The sequence below is a fragment of the Diadema setosum genome, chromosome 9 (genome assembly GCF_964275005.1).
Source record: "Diadema setosum chromosome 9, eeDiaSeto1, whole genome shotgun sequence".
NCBI lineage: Eukaryota > Metazoa > Echinodermata > Echinoidea > Diadematoida > Diadematidae > Diadema > Diadema setosum.
Window position 1 is genome coordinate 1,299,249 of NC_092693.1, and position 22,377 is coordinate 1,321,625.

Below are 22,377 nucleotides of genomic sequence, written 5' to 3' on the forward strand. Positions count from 1 at the left end.
AGTTTTACCTTAAACAACTATAAGGACATGAACACACTAGCACATACAATGAATATGCAACTTAAAAAAAAAAGTCAGATATATTACTGAATCCATGTACTAAAAACTATACATTATGTACACAACATTTAACACACATTAAGAGAACAGTCTGAAAGGACAGATATTACTTGCACTGAATACAGTACTGCTCCATCTCGCTATGTGCCTGGTTTCTGGAAGTCTTTCTTTTTCCCTCTTTAGTTCTTCCATGAATATTCTCTAGAGGGTATCATCCATGCGCCCTACAGCTGCCACTAGCAAGAGGACGTAATCACCCAATATTCTGAAGAATCTTCCCAAGTCATACTGCCCTTTATAGTAACTCTTTATTCAGTAGTAACTCTTTATTTCATCTATCCATTGTACTAACTCTTGTGGATGATTATTACTACTAATATATTGCTAAAAAATCAATTTCAATTTTAATCTCTTTGCTTAAAAAGTAAATAAATAAATAATTAACTTCTGTTTGTCTCCCTTCAATCATTTTGTCTTCTTTTAGAGACATATAACTGTGATAAGTTTCTTTGGATGAGATGTATTCACTCCCAAATGACAAATGAAGAGTTCAAATGTTAAAACCTTTTTGTTTAACTTTTAATCTCCTCCACTTGCAGACAAAAATAGTGAAGGCAGGCTACTTTCTTACAGACTTCTCTGTCAGCACACCTTGAACTGTTAAATAGTTTGTACAATAATTTCAACAGGTTTTGACAGAAAAGAAAATAGATCAAATGAAATGAATGACAGTTCAAAATTCTGTTAATCTCATGACAGTGTATAAGAATTTTAGACTTAAAGTTGTTCAATAATAAAAGATTTGGCAAATGACTTTATGAAAATTATGAAGAGCACCTTCCTAAAAGTAATCATCTCTATTAAAGATTTGAACAATCTCAATACAATGGAAAGAAGAATGTCATAAATGTTCAGAACAAAAATGACAATGGTTACCGTAAAAGTAAACAAATAAATACTCAATACGCATGAGAAAACTACAAGATTAAAGCTGTTTTACAATGAAAAAAGGAAAGGAAATTCTCCACTATCTCAGCCTTCAACTACAGTTCAAAGTGAACCTCTTCTTCTGGTCTCTTTCTTGCTTGCTTGAAAATACAAGAAGTCAGGTATAGGTTGAGATACTATTAGACATAATTTTATATTTGAGTCAGACGTTTACTAACTAGACTAGAATACCTCTATTCACGTATTGCAGTAAATTGATTTCTAATTAAAGTCGAATTCAGGTCATATATATGGAACTGTCATTTAAATTCCAAGTCGACATCCTGGTTAGAACTTCACACCAGTGTTTGTCTGTAAACCATTGGTGTTCACTACATAATTATGATACACAATGATGTTCTAGTTAAGGTGTTCTAGGTATGGTGTTCTAATTAAGGTGTTCTAGTTAAATTCATAATGGTTATAGTTTGTCTATTGCTATTACCATTGCTACAGCAAAATTAATAAACACTAAACTATCAATTATTGGATGGAATAAACTTTTTTACAACCACATTGTAAAATGGGGAGGGAAGGTACAAAGGTCCTTGTGGGGTGCATCATTATCATTTGTTTTATAAAAACAAATATAGTTCTATCAATTTGAAACATGTTAATTTCCATCAAAACCAGTCAGTCCACTACTCTACATGCATAAACTTGGCTGTTTCCATAAATGCTGGAAATTTGCACAGATATAAGCCATGTAACTAACCAATGGTAATTTACTTCAGCAGTTCTTGTTACTTTGATAGGTGTGGTTACAATTTATCAGATTTGTCCATGACGAAACATAGCTAACATGGTAAAATTGCAGTACAGATATCCTCGCACTAAGGCAGCAGATCTGCGCGAACGTTTACTGCATATTGCTTTGTTTCCTTCCAATTTTCAACAAAAAAAAAGGGTTACAGTTCCATTTTAAGCCTGCACCTGTGTTTGTCCAAATCATTATATCCATCCAACTGTGTTACAGGCTACTTTTGCTGATCAGAAAGTGTTATTAATTTCACATCTGCTCAAAAGTTACCACTACACATCTAAACTTTCCTCACCTATTCTACACATTACTGTCGTCACACTCATAAAATACAGAATCACTGGGATATGATAAATGAATATAAATATATGGTCACATACACACTTAAATCTGGGGAGTCTTTGTACAGAGAATTTCATACAAATGCGACATGTTTCACAGAGTAAAATGACAAGATTTGATTGTTTGATGGTGGCTGCATAGCTTGCTCATAATCCATTCATATCCTACAGTATTCCAGAGTATCAATTCAACACATGTGAATAAATACTGTTGCTTGGTAAGCATATCACAAATAAAGATCTCCACAAAAATCACCTGGTCAGAATGGAGAATACTGTATTTCTTTTTCAAAAAGGTTTTGATAATTTTGACAGCATGAATGGAATTATGTCTTATCTCAGGACACAAAGGCACAATTTGTCTGTTTTGGAAGACATTTGCATTTATATTAACCCGTTGAGGATGAGTCCCTAGTATACTTGGGCAGGTGTCTATGGGAAATGCATGTTATAGCAAAATCAAACTGTCCTCAACGGGTTAATCTACTACCTTTGAACAACGCTGCATAATGATAATGATAGTGATTTTTTTCTTTTAATAACCTAAATGAAAAAATGTCTCACTCCGACAAGCATATCAAGCAGTAAAGCAGCCATTCTTGCTAACATATTTGCTTCAAATGCCATGAAATTACAAGAAAAAAAACACACTTGTCTACACTTTTCCTTGCTATAAACATTTTGGAATTATTTTTATATAGCACCAATGTCCAAACAAAAACAGAGACAAAATCACAAGCAAAAAGAAAACAAAAATATTGAATATCAATTCCATTAAAACGAGGTAGGTTTTTAGAGTTGAGACTCAACATGACAGAACACTGATAGGATTGTATTTGCTTCTTTCTTCCTTTTTTTTTTCCCAGCAAAACAATAGTGGAAAAGGGAATGGCCAAAGAAGGAAGAAGTCATTACATGTTTTGAAATTTTGAGCTGCCTAAAATGAGCTGTAGGTTACAAGAAATTCAAAGCCTGAAAATAAAAATTGACATGGCATGCATTCAAAATTAGGTTCTTCCTACATGATTTTTATTACTGCATACAAAATGCACAAGTCAGTATTGCAGCTTTGATGTTTGGACATGGTAGCTCATATAATAATGTGTAGCATGGATACATTAAATGAGGTGCAGGGACTTGTTTCTTTTTTATCTTTATTTCAAAGAACACCTACATTGATTGATGTATAATCTAATTCTCCTGGTCTTCTGTATCTAATGTCAGTAGGACACAAAGCTGACGAAACCACAGCCTGACACAGTGAATGTCAGACAGGGTCCCAACAATGTGCTCAAGACCGTTGCAATCTGTCTGTGTAACCCATCTCCTTTTCCCCCCATAGAAATAATCAAACCTTTGTATGGTACTGTTTCATCCTCTTTTACAAACATTTTCATTACCTCCTTTTGACATGTTGGTAAAGCTGATTCAGAAAGGGGAAAACAAAATCTGCATGATATGGAATTAAATATGTCAAGAAAAGTACAGAGATAATACCATTATATCTATTTTTTTTTTATCATAAAGATGGCAAGTTAAGTTGTCCTAGCAACTCGCACGTCACGGACAATTCCATTTTGTATTTACATGGGACATATGCTGTTGAATTATGTCATCAATTATGTCAAATTAACATCACTACGTGCAGGCCTCCAAGTTTTCTTCTGTGTGTGTCACTAAGTGCCATTTGCATTAATGACAAATTCATTTCCATGAAATGTTGGAAGGGAAAACTGATTTCACAATTACATTACAGGAAGGTGATAATTGATGGAGCCATTGTCAAGATTCCTGGAAATGGGGTTAGCAATACCAGCAGAACTTGATCTCAGAGTGATGTAACATGAGGCATACTGGTGTATCGCTAATACCCAAACACTGATCACAATGTTTTTTTTTCTTCTCTTCTTTGCCATCATCCACCCAAGTTCTGCTTCTTAGCGACAGAGATTAGATCAAGCAGGAAAATGGACGACAATGGCGGCCTCCACAGTTCAGACTGCACCAGAGAAAGTGAGCCAAGCTACAAGATTGTAGCTTGGTCAAGATCCTAACCCACACCTTCCAGGAAAGGTGCCGGAGTCACACCCCCGCAAATTGCAGCAAACAAAATTTGAGCCGCAGATGATGTCCTAGCTACTCATGTTGCCCTCAGAGATAAGAAGAGCTTTGTCCGCCAATCTCATCTCACCAGGAAAGATTAGGACTGACACCCGGAGAGAGAGAGAAGGGGGGGGGGGGGGGAAAGGGGGCATTCCTTAATCTCTCTGTTTGTGCCCTCAATCTGCCTTGACTGCCATGATATTATCAAATCTGATGAGCCTATGATCTCTAGCCCTCAGCATAGATCTCTGCAGTCTGGTCAGTCCAGCAGGATATAAGAATACTCCACATTCCACGTCCAAGTCAGTCATGTCTTTCACACCTGTAATTATGTTTGGGACAAAAAACAAACAAACAAACAAACAAATAAACAGAAAATCAATTTCCTTTACACCATTCAATGATTTTTTCATGCACTTTATCTATCATAAAAGTAATGATTCAATAATTCTTCCATAAATCAAACTGTGGTAACAGTTTTCTGAGTAACAGTCATATATCTTCTTTATCAAGACCCACAGATATGTAATTTCATACCCAAGTTAAAATATCCTATTCAGCAAAAAACTTGGGCCAAAAATATATCTAAAGTTGTCTTTTTGACCATTTAACTCTCAAGACAACCCTGGCAATTCAGTTTACCTTTCCACATGGGAATGGCCAGTAGTTACTTTAATGCCTCTGTCATTTTCCTTTTTATAGACTTTTGACATAATTACTCACATTCTAGGAAGCCTTCACCCATATACCAGCAAAATACATAATACAACCTGTACATGCATGAATGACAAAGCAAATACATCAGTAAATACGAAATACCAGCTCATTTACTGTCAGTATCACTGATGACTGTTTGTATGTAAAGTTTATGGCAGTTTGAGATAACAATCTTGAAAGGGTTAAAAACAAGTGCATATCTGCAAAGTCTACAGCCTACACAGTGTTTTGTGACTAGTTACGAAACAATTGTAATTGCAGTTGAATGTATTTCGTATGTAAATAATTACTCTCACGGGATGCTAACACTTCAAATTGACCTCATTATGTACAAACCAATGTACACATAAAAAGACAAACAAAAGCACAAACACACATAGCAACTGCCTGTGGTTAAGAAGAACTTTTTCGAAACTTACCGCAGTCACGTACTGGTTGCCCCCTCTCTGGGACCGCCTGTGGCTGGTGCTCGTTTCCACGGTAGCCGCCTCCGAGTGGAGGGAGCTCACACTCATGGTGCGAACATCTGAAGAGAACATGGTCTCTTGGTAGATCTGGGAGCTGCGTGGTGAGGGGACACTCCTGACAAAAGGGTTCAAAGTCCTTGTGTCAAAGGGCCGTAGGACGGCACCTGTAGTGGGCGAGTGAGGGGCAGTGGCTGCTGTGTTCTCAGTGCCAAAGGTGCTTCCTTCCCCACTGCTGTCCGTACCCTGGAGGGTGTTGGTAGGGCTGACAGCCGCTGTCGGGCGTGGCTGGTGGAAATCTCCCATCGCACCCATCTCTGGGATGTTGTATCCTGCTAGTGCCATGGAGCTGGCCAGGGAGAAGCGCCGTGAGGGTGATGAGAGGTGGTGTAGGGAGGACATGTTGGCCGGAGAACTCAGGTTGGACATCGAGGAGAAGGTGGAGGCATCAAAGAGCTTGTTGGAAGAGCTGAATGACGAGATGGCGATAGAATTCCTTGTTCTTGGAGCTACAGAGGAACATAAACACAGAATTCTTGATTAGCTGATGTCACGAACAGTAGATATTCTGATCTTGTGAGGTCTTCATTCAAAACTCACTTCTTCTTTCTCATAATGTACTTATCAAGGAGCCTTTCATTTGTTTTAAAAATCATTCTCCACCACTTCTCTGATGAGACAAATTTGAATGCACACATTCTTGAAATACATAGAAAATGTCAAATTATGCAAGTATTAGAAAGATCAGACAGTCAAAAGCCTCATATCCAGGAAGTACATACAAACATATACTGTAAAAGTGGAAATTTTGCAGTGTAGATTTTTTCGCGCATTTCACCTGACCAGAAACCAGCACGAAAATAAAAACACACAAATATTTTTGCACGTCATATATTCCACTAATAAATGTCTTGATTCCGCAAAATCAAAAACACCAAAAAATTCATCTCATCTAGCCAAGCCCCAAAAATCATTTGTGCAAAGATAACCACTTTTACAATATTGTATTTCAATAACTACACATACTCAGATATAAAAAATAAAAATCTCATAACATGAGATTCTCATCTTACCTTTGAGGTTGACTGCCCTATCGTTTATCCTATCCACACTTGGTTTGATGTCAAACGTCTGCTTGCTGCAGAAACCAAGGGATGAAAGCTCATGTTGTCTCGTTTCTATGGAAACAAAGAAATTAAGCATTGATAATAATATATGTGATGACACATAAAACTGTACATACAACCATTAAACATAGTAATACTGATATTGGTGTTGATATAGGCCCCTAGAGTCAGTTGCAATTACTACTGAAACATCATATCAGCATCAAATTAGCATACTTTACAATTTCATAACAATTTTAATGGTGCGATAGTCAGTTGTGCTTTAATCATTCATTAAATGCATGACCAATATCATTCCAATAATCACATTGATACAACGGAAATGCCAGAATTTACCAATCCATACATTCTTTGAACTGTGGTTATCTTCTCAATGCCAGGACCTCCTACAAAATTTATTGGTGTTTTTTTTTTTGTTCATACACATGTATGCTTTATGTTCATGGCATGAGAGTGTTCATTCCTGAGGTAACATACCTTTGTTCTTCAGGGCTTGGTGCCATAGCAACCGGCTGATGTCTGCCGTCCACTCTCGCTTGACCAGTGGGCTGCGTGCCTGCAGCGTGTAAGCCTTGTCCGAAGACTTGCGCCGCCGGAACCAGACCTCAAACTTTGTACCCGTTTCCCCTATACTCTCTGTCAGACCTATGTCAGTCATCTGAAAAATGATTGATGCGCAGAGATAGAAGGTATACATCAAGTCACTCTGGGACCTCACAAATATTCTTTTCACAGGAAATCTCATACTCCATTCCATTTTAAGTGATATTATCAGGGGCGTGAGTACTTGCAGAAAAAAAAAAATTCTGAAAAAATGTGAAGCTTATGAAAAAAAGTCTTAAGTGCCTTAATTTGTGAACATTTCAATGTATTTGAACTACAAAAATCTGGAAAGTGGGTTGTGGGTAAAGATTAAAAGTCTGAAATCTGATTAAACTCTGAACTCTCACATCTCTGAATATTAAGTGAAAAATAAGGATATATCCTTTAAACAGAGATCAAAATATTATGAACTCTGAACTCTCATATCCCTGGATTATTAAGGGAAGAATAAGGATATATCCTTTAAACAGAGATCAAAACATCATAAGAAAAAAAAAATAAAGTGTCCCTGCCAGATATTTATCACATGACACAAATGACAACATCAACAGTGATCACATTTAGTGCACACATATTTACGAGAATAAATCAATGATGGATAACAAATAACCATTTCACCATTGCATTCATTATCACTGTCATTATCATAATCAATATCAATGGTTGCCATGGAAAAAAGTCATCATTTTAATTGTTGTCATCTCATCATTGTCCAACATGTCTCTATAAATCAGCATGCCAGACAACTCCACTTCATGCTGACCAAAAATAAGGAAGCATACATGGAATTGTGTGTGTCAAGTTATTGACCAAAAGTCCCAAAAGCCATGATGATTGCACCATCACAGTCTCTGTGGACTGTAAACAGGAAACTGCTTTGTGACCGCATTAACTGGTGCCTAGCACCCATTGAAAGACGTGTTTCCTAATTAACTATCACCAAATGAATGCACATGTATTTGTGAACAAGAAAGGAGATCAAGGCATATGCAGGGTCAAAAGACTGTACCAAGCTGATCTGACATATGGCTGAGTGCAGTCAGAGATCAATCAAGCATGGCTGCTGACTTTGGGAATGGAATTGTACTGGTAGAGAAACCAGATCTCTCCAAGACTTTCATGACAACATTCATTGCGGGTGCTTCTCTCCTCTCCCCTCCCCTCCCCCACCTTTACCAGTTTGCCTCCCCCCCCCCCACCTTTTCTGCTCCTAAGCTCCTCCTACACCACACCTTCTCCCTTTCCCCTAAAATATGATACGAGTCACCAGATGGTTGAGCATGATGACAAAACGAACATTCACAAGCAATACTGTTGAGTGATTAGATGCTACAGGACAGGGTTAGGGGTCAGAGGTCAACGTGGACCAGGTACTGACCTTGAGACTGAACTTGTACTGGTAGACGTCGTGTCCCTGGTTGGTCTTACGGGGCTTGCTGAACAGGATCAGGTCCTCGAAGAGGAAGACGTGGCGTACACACTTTCTCATCCCTCGGTAAACCAGGAATTCAGCCTGCGTTTAGGAACATGACAAGAAAAAACAAGAATGCAATAGTGTCACTTTATATATATATATATATATATATATATTCTTCAAAATATTTCTCATGTATTTTGAAATATTTTCTCAATAATTCTCATATGATTTTTTTTCATATACTCGATATTGACATCAAGTAAATGTTTACATTCTTCCCCTATTCACCAAGCCAGTGTACTGAGAAATAGTTCATGCACAAGTGTTCACACTGTCACCTTTTATATGGCAATAACGCAAAACCAAGGGCTATTTGAACATCGTCTAAGAAGAATATTACTAAAGTGCGCAATTGTGAATACAATTCAGCAAGACACTGATTTTACACTGAGAATTAAACAGGAGAGATTAACTTCCAGCGAATCCAGTCTGGATTTGGGGTGTAATTCTATCAGTTTTGCAAAGGTTAATGAGGTGTCAGTTTGTGGATCTTGGATTGATAAGAGCAGGAAGGCGTGTGTCATGTCCTTGACGATTTGTCTGCATCGGGACAGCCCGCATCAATCAGACGAGGAAGTTAGCTTCCCTGCATGAAACTGATTCATCAATTAATGCCACCAGTGAGCACGCATGACACCAGAAGCCTGCCCCCTACCGTCATTGTCATGTCACATTATCTACTTACTCATCGACGAGCGATGACATAACAAACGAAGCCCCCGGGAACAGGCTAGACACCACATGTACAACTTGTTCTCACTACCAATGCAGGCACTTTCTATCAATTTGAAATCAACAGGATATTGCATTTGCTCATATTGTTCCTAAACTAACTTGACACATGATGCAAGAAATGACACAAAAGAAGTCCTTCTTTAGAAAATGTAATAAGTGAGATTGGCTAATACTAGGATGCTCTGCTGATAGTCTACAAGTTTAGGAGAAACAGATCAGTGGCACTATGTCACGATCACTCAAAACAGCCTGCAGCACAAGTGCTCACACAATGTGTCTCAAACTGTTGCTTCAGGCACTTCAACATAAGACACTCCATCAAATGTCCACAAGAAATAACTCTCAGTATGTCAAAGGAGGACATTATGACTACAGCTAAGCCCTGGTCATATGGCTGTCACAATCAGATAGTAAGTAGGTCTGTAGGAAACCTCGTCTCACCTGACGTAATAGCTCGCCCTGCTCTCGAAGGTTGACCTGTAGAAGATGAGAAGAATGCACTGATATTATGCTAAACAGCAAATCATGCCAGGATTAGGTTCCCCCACACACCAAGCAGTCTGCAGGCAAAGTTATTCCAAATCTATGCAGCTGGACAGTAAGAGGAAGACTTTCTCCTTCTTGATTTACGAATTGTTTTGATAAGTACTCTCGTTGGTAAGTTTAGCAGAGATGGAATGGAATGGATATTGCTCCATTAAAAGAATGGATGATGCGCACTAACATCTGTCAACGCAATGACCCTCACGGAGCTGTGTGATCGATTCAAGACGTAAACATGATTTCAATGTCTGATTCTAGATATGTGTGATGAGAAGCGAACCCATTAGGCTGACAATAATTGATGCGCCCTCGGACACCGTTTGGCATGGCTGCCCCTCCGGTTCCACATTAATCAGGCATTTTCTATCAAAGTACAAGAGGGGTAGACCCTCGGGGGGTAAAATGAGAGAAACTTGAAAGGGTGCCGCCCCCTCCTCTTGAGCTAGATAGCAAGAAGTCACCCATGATGTATGGCAACTGGATGGTGATTGATAATTTGCTTGATTTGCCCGGGACCCTTGTCTGACAGGTAGCCAGTGTTACCCCTTTGTTGCTGATGGATCCAACAATTGCAGGCATGACATAGTACATTACAGAAACCATTGGTCCAACGGACAATGACCCTGATTTAACTTAATACACAGAGTCATCTAATTCTTCAATAAGACTAAGTGATTCTCCCTTTTTTTCCCTCAATATCCACCTCCCCACTACCCCCTGCTTTCTTTGAGTCATGCCTTGATTACAGGGAGGAGAGAAAAAATTGATATTTGATTGATCACGGTTTTATGGAGCTGCACTTTAGTGTCACATAATTTTGATGGATATAAATGCATTTTGGGGAGAACAGGGAAACCCCAGTCTGCATTCTACACCCTCGGCTTGAAAGGATCTTGTCTTTAATATTTCCAACAGCTGTCACCTTTTTTGTCTCAAAAATACTTTGCAGCACAATCTGGGATTTCTCATTCGATAAAGAAGAGATACGTTTGAAAATGCCAAGTGCGGATTATATGGTCAAACTCAGGGGCAGTGGATTATGCGGCAGCAGATCTGTATACCAACACAGAAAAGAGTAACTGCTTCAAAAGCATCTGCTGCCATTATATATTGGAGAAGAGCGAATCTGGAGACCATATATACATAATATTGAATGAAGGATAAGAGAGCATCCAAAAACTTTCTGTTCTCTCTAGATAACGAACAAGTGAGTGAAGAACTGCAAAGCAGAAACCTTCTAAAGATATCAAAACACTACAGTGGCACCTATGTTTTTTGGGTTTTTTTATCAGCATATGATTTTAATAATAATCAAAGTTTTGTTCAAGTCAGCATTAACTCTACACAGATAGATAGCTAGATAGAAACATAAATGAATGGACAGATGAATGGATACACATAAAATACCAAGAGATGTATAATGAAACGGACAAAATGAATGAATTTACAGATTATCAACATGACTGTATAAAATGATACATACACTTATGTGTAAACAGATAACGACGTCTAAACCGCATAGACAAACACATTTTTCTCATTCAAATAAGAATTCCTTCCTATTTCAGATTTCACAATTAGTGGACACAGAACAAAACAAAAAAACACCATCATATCAGAGTATGTTTGAATCAACGGAAAATTCTAGAATACAATAATAAAAAAAAAAAATGATGTAAAGGTAAGTGCTAATGAACAACCAGAAGTAACTATAACGGAAATAAAATAATGACAAGATTATGAGACTTATGAATGACATACATCATCTATACATATTCATTAATTTTGTTGTTTGTTTGTTTGTTTGTGTTGGTTTTATAGGGGGGGGGGTGTTGGAGGGACAGGGGGAAATGGCTGAATACCTAGTCCATTTTTGTTAGCGAGTAAAATCAAGTTTTTATGCCTCTTCATCAAATACCAGGCAGATGAACACACTAAAGTCTATCACATGAAATGTAAATTCTTTGGAAAATTGTGTCTTTTTGAAATTACAGGGATTGCTACCCATTTGATATGCAAATGAGAATGGCAAGTTATGATAACACTACACATCTGGTTCCTTTCCACACATCACTTTCTGCCACCATTTGGTGACAAGAAGCCATGACATGGTCAAATGTGAGCACATATTATACACTGCATACACAATCTGCAAACAAATAATCAAGTTTTATGTCTTATTGACCCTTTATGTGCCATGTTCACATGTCTGACTCAGTCGACGGCGAGCCGACTTCGCATATTCTCCTCAAAGCACAAACCCGCCCAAACCGATCGATAAATCGCCAAATGCCACAGTATAATGAAAAGCATTTCTCGCGATTACATTCCTCTCACACACAGCTTGCATTTTATGTGGTGATTGACTAGCAAGTGGCGTTCCCTACTGGATTTGCATGTAAATTCTAAGTTTCTGTCACTGTTTGTGTGGAAAAGTCATACCTTTACAATAATGAAAGGGAAACAATCATAGATTTGTTGTACAATTTACATCAAAGCAAAAGTCAGCATTTTCTTTAGAACTTTGCTCACTATATGTCCAACTTAACCGAAATCTATAAAATGTACACAAATTTGAAAAACAGAATGTTTTCCCAAAGCATGACTTACGTTGCTATCTCAGAATAATGTGGCACATAGGGAGTTTACACCATGGCACATAAAGAGTTATTAAAAAATGGATATAGTTAAACTTACATCACAATCCTGCAAGGAATCCATGGCAAGCAGGTCATTTCCATGCCTCATCTGGAACTCGATCATCTCTTCTGCCGCCTGGAAAGAATAATCACGACAAAAACTGATTTATCTTTGATACAATTCACAACAGTGCAAATTCCAGATTCTCTTTAAGTTCTCATTTTTATCCCTGCCTATATCTCAACAATCTTGGTTGAATACAACAAATTTCATCAGCCACCACATTGAGAGTTTGAATATAAATTCACAGTTCATTTCTTTCAATGCACAAACACCTGATGGAAATGTCTTCCATATGAGCACTCTGGATACAGTGGAAATAGAAACAAACTTTGAAAACAAAATGAGTGAACATTCTAAAATGGAGGGAAAAAGGAAAGACCCACATATGAAAACACAAATTATTTTGAAGGAGCCATTGTGTTTATTGTAAGGGATATTATACAAAACATACAATACAGCTAACAACAAAACAACAAAATATGATGAATTCATACATCTAACATTTTATTCTGGAATGTTGAACTTATTCAATGAGAAATTAATTACATGTACTTGAGTGATACTAACCCCCCCCCCCCCCAAAAAAAAAGAACCACAAACAAACACAAACAAACAAATAAAAATGAGATAGATTAAAGAGGAATGAAACCTAAATAGACATGTGGATTGAGTCGATTCAGTAATATTGATAGAGCAAATTAGCAAAGTTTGAGCAAAATCAGACAATCCCTTGAATAGCCATCACAAGATGAGAAGACTACTACAGTTTGTGATGTCACGTGATGTACAAAATGAATGATGAATATGGTGGTAAGTTAAACAAAAATTCACAGGGTGAGAGTGCCTTGATATGTGCAGGGGCAGGAGATGTAGGAAGATTAGAAATACAAGATAAAAAGGACAAAAGATGGCTGTCCTGAATCTGACCTTGAGGGCCTGCTGCTCCTGATCCTGCGTCCGACATTGCCTAATGAGATCCCTAAGAAGCAAGGCGTACTTCCCTAGTCTCTGGACTGGCTTCAGCAGGTAGCTAGCTAGATCCATGTTGTCCCTCAGGTGTCGCTGTTTATGCTGTAACAAAGGGAAAGAATCTTGATAACAATCCTCATACCTTAACCCCCTGTAACTCTCTGAATGTAAAGAGAAGAAGGCAAATGAGTCTTGTCTAGCATGTTAAGGCAAACATTTTAGAAGGATGGGGTAATTTTTAACCTTTTGTGCATCCACTCACAAACCCATCCATGTGGTCATACTTGTCATGTTGTGGACATTTAAAGCTGCAATTATCTCCAGGATACACATTTGCACATACACAAGCACTTGAAAAGCATTGTCACACACTAAGGTTATGGTTGCATCTAAAGGGAGCACAGCCTACATTATATTCATATCTCTTCCTCCACATCCTCCTCTCCCTACTCCCCCTACCCCCCCCCCCCCTTCCCAGCTCCACACAATGTTTGCCTACTCATCCACCCCTGATTAGACCTTTCTAAACACCTCCAGATATGCTTCCAAAAAAACTTTGTAAATGTAAGGAGTCATTTATTAGAGTTCAATTAGTTTGGAGGTCAGAAATCCCCTCCAACCAGAAATGGCCTAAATCTCACCCTGGAATCCACGCTGGGGACATTTCCCCAGATGGATATTAATCCGCACCCTCTGATCTTCTGATCAAGAATGCCTCACTTAGTGTATCTCTATCATCAGGAGGCCTAGAGAGGTTTCTTGGAGCAAAGGTGCCGGTGGTCATACAGGGCAGAGATAAGTCTACATCTTAGGAAAAATGGATTTTACGTAGCTAAGTACTAATACCACCTTGCCATTTTCTGATCAAACACGTCCAAAAGAATGTCATGATGGGGAGTTTCTTGCAAAGAATTATGCAGGATCTCAAATTACAATAGGAATTAAGGTCACAACCAACATATGATGATGCACATAGAAGACAAATTAATCCTTTTCCTCAAGTCAAAAAGCTACATTGCAAGAAAACCAACATTTTTTTTCCTCTCTCTCCCTCTTGCATTGATTCTATGATGGTGTATATATTTACTAGAAATCAATATTATTTTATGGGGATGGTTTGTTAGCATTTTAGTGGTAAGTTGGAAACATCAGGCCATGAAATATAAAATACCAGGAGGTTCACTAGTTTTACTCACTCCTTTTTGTTTGTTTTTTGGTCAGCATTGACTGTATAACAGTGAACTCTCCTCACTTCTAACTTCATAATTTGAAGCCAAGGAATGCCTTCCCTTTTGATATTTTATGTGCATTTCATCACAGAACATCGCGTTAAATTTCATGTCGTAACAACCATCAACTTACCCTGAAGAACTTTCCGAATTCTGCCAAGAGCTTGTCTGACCTTGGTTTGTTCATGTTGTACAAAGCATAGAGACCAAAGTCTTGTCTCTGTTAGAATAAAAGAGAATTACATCACAGGATGAATCATTAACTTTTGAAGGAGAAATCGGAGAATATATCCCAATAATTTCATATTCTTACATGCACTGTCCATCAATAAGAGTACTTCAATGATACACTGATGATATTGCAGGCAGTGAAACGGAGGACAAAGATTGTATCACCTGATATCAGTTTATTCATCTAACTGAATCAGAAGAATTGTTTTTCCTCCATAATTATAAAACATCAAACACATCTTCCATTTTAAGCTAAAAATACAGTTTCACATAAAAGCCATTCCATCAGTTTCTCAGGAATGATATATAAAGAATCTGGCCTAGCTTCAAGTGATGTCTCAGAAAGAAGATAAAAGAGAAAAGGACACAAAATACACGTACAGACACATAAATCTATACACATGATAAAATAGTTTCAGTCACAGGACGTGCTTTTACGAATTTTTACAGCTACAAAGTCGTGGCATTTGGAGACAGCTTCACATGTGACCAAGATACTAATGAGGCCAAGATTTCTGAGTCTGACATCACTCTATCTCCACCTACATGTTTGAGGAAACACTGGCCAACTTGGAGGGGTGTGTTCATGCACCCCTTGAGCTCCCTTAGGAAGACCCGCTGGTGGAAGAAGTAGATTTTCTCCAGGTTGCCGAAGACGATGCTGCGTTTGCCCCTGAGGGCCTGGGGGATGTCCTCTCTGTCCATCTCAGTTACATAGTTCTGATGGAGGTATGGAGGGACGAGGAATTATATGTGAGTGCTCGGAAAAACTGTGGTACCTCATCTTACAAAAATACTCTCTCTCATACTTTGCATTTTGATAATGATGATGATTGTGATGAGTATTATCATCATTACCATTATCATTATCACTATCACTATCGTTACTGTCATCATAATTGTTAGTATCATTACTATCAGTCTTATCTTTACCATTATTATTTGTGTGTAACATCTCTCTTCTAAAGTGACAAATTATGGAATGTGAAAGATTTATTATTAATCTTAGACATACATTATTTACTTGGAGTGCTTCTTCACTTTGACCATTTTGAAGTCCCACTGTGAAACATTTAAGGTTTATTTTTCTCAATTAAGAAAAACTTAAATAAGACTCACTAGTATGAATCAACTTTCTATACCATTCGAATTTGAATAGAGGGTAAAAGTCGCTGTTAGTTTGCACTCATTTCAACTGACTTCAAATTCTTTTACCTCATTACTCATGTTCCTCAAAACATAATTCAAGAATGAGTTTTGCTGTGTGCAATGGTAAAGACATGCTGTGTATAATGGTGAAGACATACAAGATAATCATTGAAATCAAGTCAATGTCACTAGCTGTGTAAGACAAGACAGAATTTCTTGCAACTGGAGCGAGAAGTAAACGGTTATCAATTTTCACAAATCTGTATTTTGATTTCAAGCACTTCTGGAATACACCAACATGAATCCCTGAACTCAACATTAAAACTAAGACATTGTATCAACAAAAAGCAAGATCAATAAATGTTCATGTCCCAGAGAGTGTACATCACTATGTATATACCAGTACACCCATACAAAGAAACACACACACTCACACACACATGTACACATCGACACAGGGAGACACACACACTCTTTGCTCCGCACAAAGATAAACGTCCAGCTTGCCACTACGCATCATCACATGGCATCAGCCTTGCTCTAGCGCCATCTTGTGACCAGAATATCATTTGGAAGATACTTTCTCTCCCAGATGATATGCAAATCTACAATTTTACTCCACATCTTGGAATAGTTCCTCTTTAGTATGTCACTGCAACAATATAATTAGGCTATTGAACAAGAAAAGGTACACTTCTCTCTTGGTTTGTTTTTGTTTTTGTTTTTGTTTTGTTTTGTTTTGTTTTTTGTTGTTGTTTTTTTTTTGAGGGGGGAATTACCTCTCCCCCTTCTTAACCTACTTGCAGTCAGTATGACATGGGGATATATCTTCATTTAAAAAATAAGTTTCTCACCTCCAGAATGTATTTGAGAGCCAGAACATAGTCCTGCTCAGTTTGGATGACCTCATCAATAATGAGGAGGAGTCTGCGGTAACTGGGGTGTTGCTTGGCAACCGTCTCCGCCTCAAGCTTGAGAGGGTTGTCTGCCAAGCAAATGGAGCGGCGGATGTGACGGTTGGCATCCAGCGGTGACCACTGCGTCTGCTAATATGACCACAGGAAGTGATTTGGTGTTTGAGTTTTCAGCCCTCGTTTTAGTCATTGGGAATACAATGTACATTCCAGTCTAACTGAAACTAAAAAAAGGTTTCAATGATCCTATTTACTGGCATCATTTCAGGAGCAATTTTTATGCATTTATGATGTTGACTAACTCACATGTTACATTGAGTATTGTTGTTTTTTGCAAATAAATGAAATAGAAGAAAAGTTGCTTGCTCTACATCATATAAGTAAAATTTGATACCCTTCATATAATATTGACATTTCAAACAATAAAGGACTATTGTTTGACATGTTTTCTTCGCAAATATGAATTTCTACCTTGAAAATAGACAGCTTGTAATCTGTGAAAATATTGATATTATTCATAGATCGAACGGTTATTGTGGTGGCCATTCTCAACTGGTATACCGTACTATACATGGTAAAAATGAACAAAAAATCTTGATTTACTTTGACTCTTTACATTGACTCTCAATACTATGTTTCCACATCTCCTTTGCATTTCAGTGACAGAACAAAGTGAATGTCAAATCAATGTTTTTTTTACTGTCATCATCAGCAAAGTAAATCTCCCACCACTGAACACAGAGAGAAATTTGGACCCAGCGGGCAAATTGTAGTCTCTAAAAATACATCTTACACACATGAAATGCAAGATTAACTGCCTAAAAGACTTCAGATATCCACAATGATCCACCAAGGTAAGCTTTATCTCTGCGAGGACAGGGATCATGAGAACAAACATGAAGGCAACATAAGATTCTCCCCTTTCCACCACCTTGATTACTTAGCCATTACTCTTGAATGACTTCCTATTCAATGCCTCGAGGAATGTCCTTGTATTGACAACTGTTGATATAGCTTTCATCCTGTGTTTTTTGCAGTCTCCAGGTAAATACAATGTACATGAATGCACTCAGTGCTTTCAGGCGGGGTGACAAATAGGCCAGAACAACCTTGGCTTTACACAGTGGGAGAAAGGCTTAGCTATAAAAGACTTCTATTTACAAAAAAGGAAAAAAAAAAGTCTCTGTGACAGCTTTGTGACACTTTAAAGGACAGTACCAGTTCAAACCAAGCATGTTGTTTCACAATCATTGTGTTTTTCCTCACTTACACTTAGATATTCAATTATCTATACTGACAACATGTTGAACACAAGTTTCTTTATGACAGTTATATACTGCAACTGATTTACTTTCAAAGTAACTTCTAGAATATTGTGTGTGAATGCCTTCTCTACTTGATATCTTTCTACCTTGAAAAAAGAACAAAATAAAGCTAACTTCATTTGCAATTATGGTATTTGTCATTATTCACACAAAACAAATCATATAGACAGGACACCTTGTGGTGGGATGTGTGAAACCAAGTTGACTGTGATGCAGCTACTTACTTGTTCTGTGTCATCATCTGAGAGGAAGTCCTCTTTGATTCTGTTTTCTGTCTCCTTGGTGACCGCCTCCTCCACAGCCTGCGTCTCCTGGCTGCTGGGGGCATTGCTGTCCCCACTGGTGGTCTCCTCGCCCCTCTCACCTTCCACCCGCTCCTCAAAGCCCTCATCCAACCTCTCAAGGCTGGTGGTCCGCTTCACCTCCGTCTGACTCGGAATCGGCTCCAGCTCACTGATTGGCTGGATGGCTTTAGGTGTCCTTGATGGATGCCGTGTCACAGCAACACCATCGTCCGTTGCACTATTTGGTTGTGATGCGATTGAGGGTGCTGCAACCCCAGCGGCTGCAGCTATCCTTTCAGAAGCTTTATCTCCTACAGAAATACCGGAGTCCACAGATCCGTTACTGTGCATGGAATCTCGCTGGTGTTTTGTTTGAGTTGTCTTGGGTCCCTTGCGCAAGATTTCCTGGGCAACATTTAGGGTTCCTACTACTTTCTCTTGCGAGACACTCACTTCTTCAACGACCTTTTCCTGGGGGACTTTTGATTCAGACACTGTCTTTCCTTGCTCGACTCCCTCCTCAATCCTCATTGACTGAACAGGTTTGGTCTGTGAGTTCGAAAACGGTCTCCTTGAAACGTCAGATGTCGACCTCCTCATACGGACACCATTGCCATCGACATTTGATGTTGCATTCTGAGAGCCGAAGCGGGGATTCAGTAGAATGTTCCGAAGCTGATCCATGCGTTTCTGAATCATGCCGTACGTCTCCCGGCAACGACGCTGGGCAAACTCACACTGCTGTATACACTTCCCTTTGTCCAGCATCTTGGCAAGCTGGAGCATGCGAGAGAATTCTTTTTCTGTGACCACTGGGTTCTCCCGCAGGTATTTCTCCAGGGTGCAGAGATGGATGCGACATCGCTCTCGGTTACTTGTCTCTTCGATGCCCAGCATAGCAACAAATTTCATTCCTCCTAGCGACCACTCGTAGGCCTGCGATGTAGACAGAGATTGAGAGCAAACAGAAAGAATCTAATTATTTCTGAGCATCATGACCCTCATATCATCACACACAATATTCAAACAAGATGAGTTTCATTTTCATCAAATAGTTCCTGCTAAGACAGCCAGATGGGTTATGAGGAAGAAAATGAATATGTGGCTAATCAATTCAAGTTCTTGAACATTTCAAACAATGGTCTGTACCTTGTTCCACACAATCTTTCCTAGAGAGAAAATGTTATTACAGAATATAGTCACAAATTCATACTTGTGATTATAAGCAGAATAATTTTCTTTTAAAAAATCTTATAAAAGACCAAACCAGCAACCTTACCATATTCCCCAAGTCTTCTACATTCCTGCATAGCTTCAAGTTGGTGTCCATTTTGGGAAGCCTTCACAAGAGGCTTCAACTCTCCACCCAGGTTTTCATCTAACTGATACAAGGGTCATTCTCCATAACAAAGCCTATACTGACCACAGACCATAAGCAGCTCATTTATACTCCAGCACTACATAGTCTGGTTCAAGGCCCCTTGTAACACAGCAGTACAGGAAGTTGAGTGAGAGTCTTAAAACAAGCAAAATACCCAAACAAAAACAGAAAAGGGCACACTAGTAATCATCTACTGCATGACCTAAATACATCAACTCCCTCAACTTTGCTTGAGAAAAGAAAAATCATGTGTGTTAACACATCAGATGAAAATTGAATAATAAGGAAGTCGAATTGAGGTCTGAAATGTAAAGACTAGTTCTCTAAGAAACCAAACTGCCTCAATGAGCTCTCTTCCAGCTAAGCCAAGCTTACTCACATGATTTGAAGGGGTGCCTTTCTCCCTGGGTTTATTACCCCCTCTATAATCCCCAATATAATCCCCTGGCCAACACAATTACCTGCTATCAAACAGGTAGAGGGACACTCTATGTACCCATCTACCTGGACATTGGTCAATGTTTGATATGAGTCAAAAGTTACTGGGTGCTGAGGTTGATATTATGACCAGATCTCAGAGAGGCTTTGTCACAATGTAGTATGTATGTAGACCACAGTGTCATCACTCAAGTGAATTTCTTATACTGAAGACAGAAATTTTCTTAGAATGTTGGTAATTTCCTAATGACTAGAAAGCAATGAAGAAGTTGAAAATAGGAAGGCACTAATGAAGAAGTTGCTGATAGCTATGTGGAGACACTACATTTTGTCTCTCCCATATGAAGTTGAAGGACAACTGAAGACAAATGAAGATACAGGAAACAAACTGCATTTTTTCTACTCGCTTAAAATCAAAATGTAACATTTTGTGACTGTGATTCACTCCATGAGCAAAATTCCCCCCTGACAATCTTGCCACAAAAACCATCACTCCAAATAACAGCATTTTTCAACACTCCAAATCACTCAAGGAATTCTCTTTTGTTTCAGGGTTTCAACCTCCAACAAAGCAAACAATGATTTCACGGATGTACCATGAATTTCGTCTCCTCTTTTGATGATCACACCCAACATGTGCAAAAGCAGTACACTACCGTAATAGACAGTACGCTTGCTGCCATGAAAGGCAGACATGTGTGAGAATGCGCATCCACTGTGACTCTTGTTTTTCCATTCTGGCTCTAGACAGAGACTCTAGACAGAGTGGGGGAGCTAGAAATAAAAGAAGCATCCACCAGAAGAGTTCCCCCATTGATCTCCAGTTGGCATGGTTTCCACCCACTACCGGTCACATACGCACACCATACACCAACCCCACTGGCTGTGAGATTGGTCTATTGATAGACATCAACAGGACAGTCCGCAAACTAGCCTACAGAATGGCTTAAAAACTCTTTCCCTGTTTGGTCCCTTTTCCTTATTTTTGTGACTTAATATTCATGATTAATCATGAAAGAATGTAGGGCAATTGCAGGATATTCATTTATTAGTTTACATTTTGCCATCAAGTATTGTTTGTTAATTTCTGCCAAGAAAACTTATTGAAATTGTTCTGTTACTTAATCCCTAGCATCTAAAATACAGTCAAAACAGCTCTCATAAAGGAAAGTAAATTCAATCTACTCCTTTTGTTTATCTTTGATATTTCATTTGAAACTTACCACAAAACATTAGTTAATAACCTGGATACCCTATTAATTAAAGATATAATGTATATATTATTAAGTCTAAGAGTACTACTAGTCAAAGAGTACAAGACAGCAATGATCAAAAGAAAAATACAAAGATGAACAAACAGCCTTGCATACCTCATCCAAATCAGCTCTGCACTGAAAATGACCATACAATTTCAAATCAAGTTTTTCTATCTTTTGAGAAACCACTCAGAAAAAAAAAAGAAAAAAAAATGGATAACTCCTCCTAGTAGCAGCTACCTCAGTGTGCAAATTTGACTGTGATTGCCCACATATAAATAGAAACTTCAAGCCACAAATATTTCCTCCACTGACATCTGACAAAGAAGGAACTCGCACGTCACATCACTTCCCTGGCTAGACAAGGCCTGGTCTAGCCACAAACCACGATCTGAGGCCAAATGTTCAATATGTTCCAGTCTACTTGAAGACATGGCCATCATACAAAGGATGGCATTCAGAAAGTCAGTCATGTGTCTTTACCCTTTGTTTCTTTCTCTTTTCCTCTCCCAGATAGTAATTTAATGCATGAAATACCACAACAGATATTGTTGTTGTTGTTGTCATCCTAAGTCTTTCTT

The 22,377-nt window shown here is 38.4% G+C and overlaps 1 protein-coding gene across 1 annotated transcript in view; it reads right to left on the reverse strand.

The window, feature by feature from the left end:
- Positions 1-4,479: 4,479 nt before the first annotated feature.
- Positions 4,480-22,377, reverse strand: part of LOC140232736 (puratrophin-1-like) — a 146,026-nt gene continuing 128,128 nt past the window's right edge. Inside the window, exons 13-24 of the mRNA XM_072312852.1 lie at positions 18,662-19,657; positions 17,053-17,244; positions 15,596-15,769; positions 14,952-15,038; positions 13,548-13,691; positions 12,615-12,692; positions 9,816-9,851; positions 8,541-8,675; positions 7,037-7,217; positions 6,506-6,610; positions 5,388-5,941; positions 4,480-4,506 (exon numbers count right to left, since the gene is read on the reverse strand). Of these exons, the coding sequence (XP_072168953.1) occupies positions 4,480-4,506; positions 5,388-5,941; positions 6,506-6,610; positions 7,037-7,217; positions 8,541-8,675; positions 9,816-9,851; positions 12,615-12,692; positions 13,548-13,691; positions 14,952-15,038; positions 15,596-15,769; positions 17,053-17,244; positions 18,662-19,657 (2,709 nt within the window). The remainder of the gene's footprint in view (positions 4,507-5,387; positions 5,942-6,505; positions 6,611-7,036; positions 7,218-8,540; positions 8,676-9,815; positions 9,852-12,614; positions 12,693-13,547; positions 13,692-14,951; positions 15,039-15,595; positions 15,770-17,052; positions 17,245-18,661; positions 19,658-22,377) is intronic.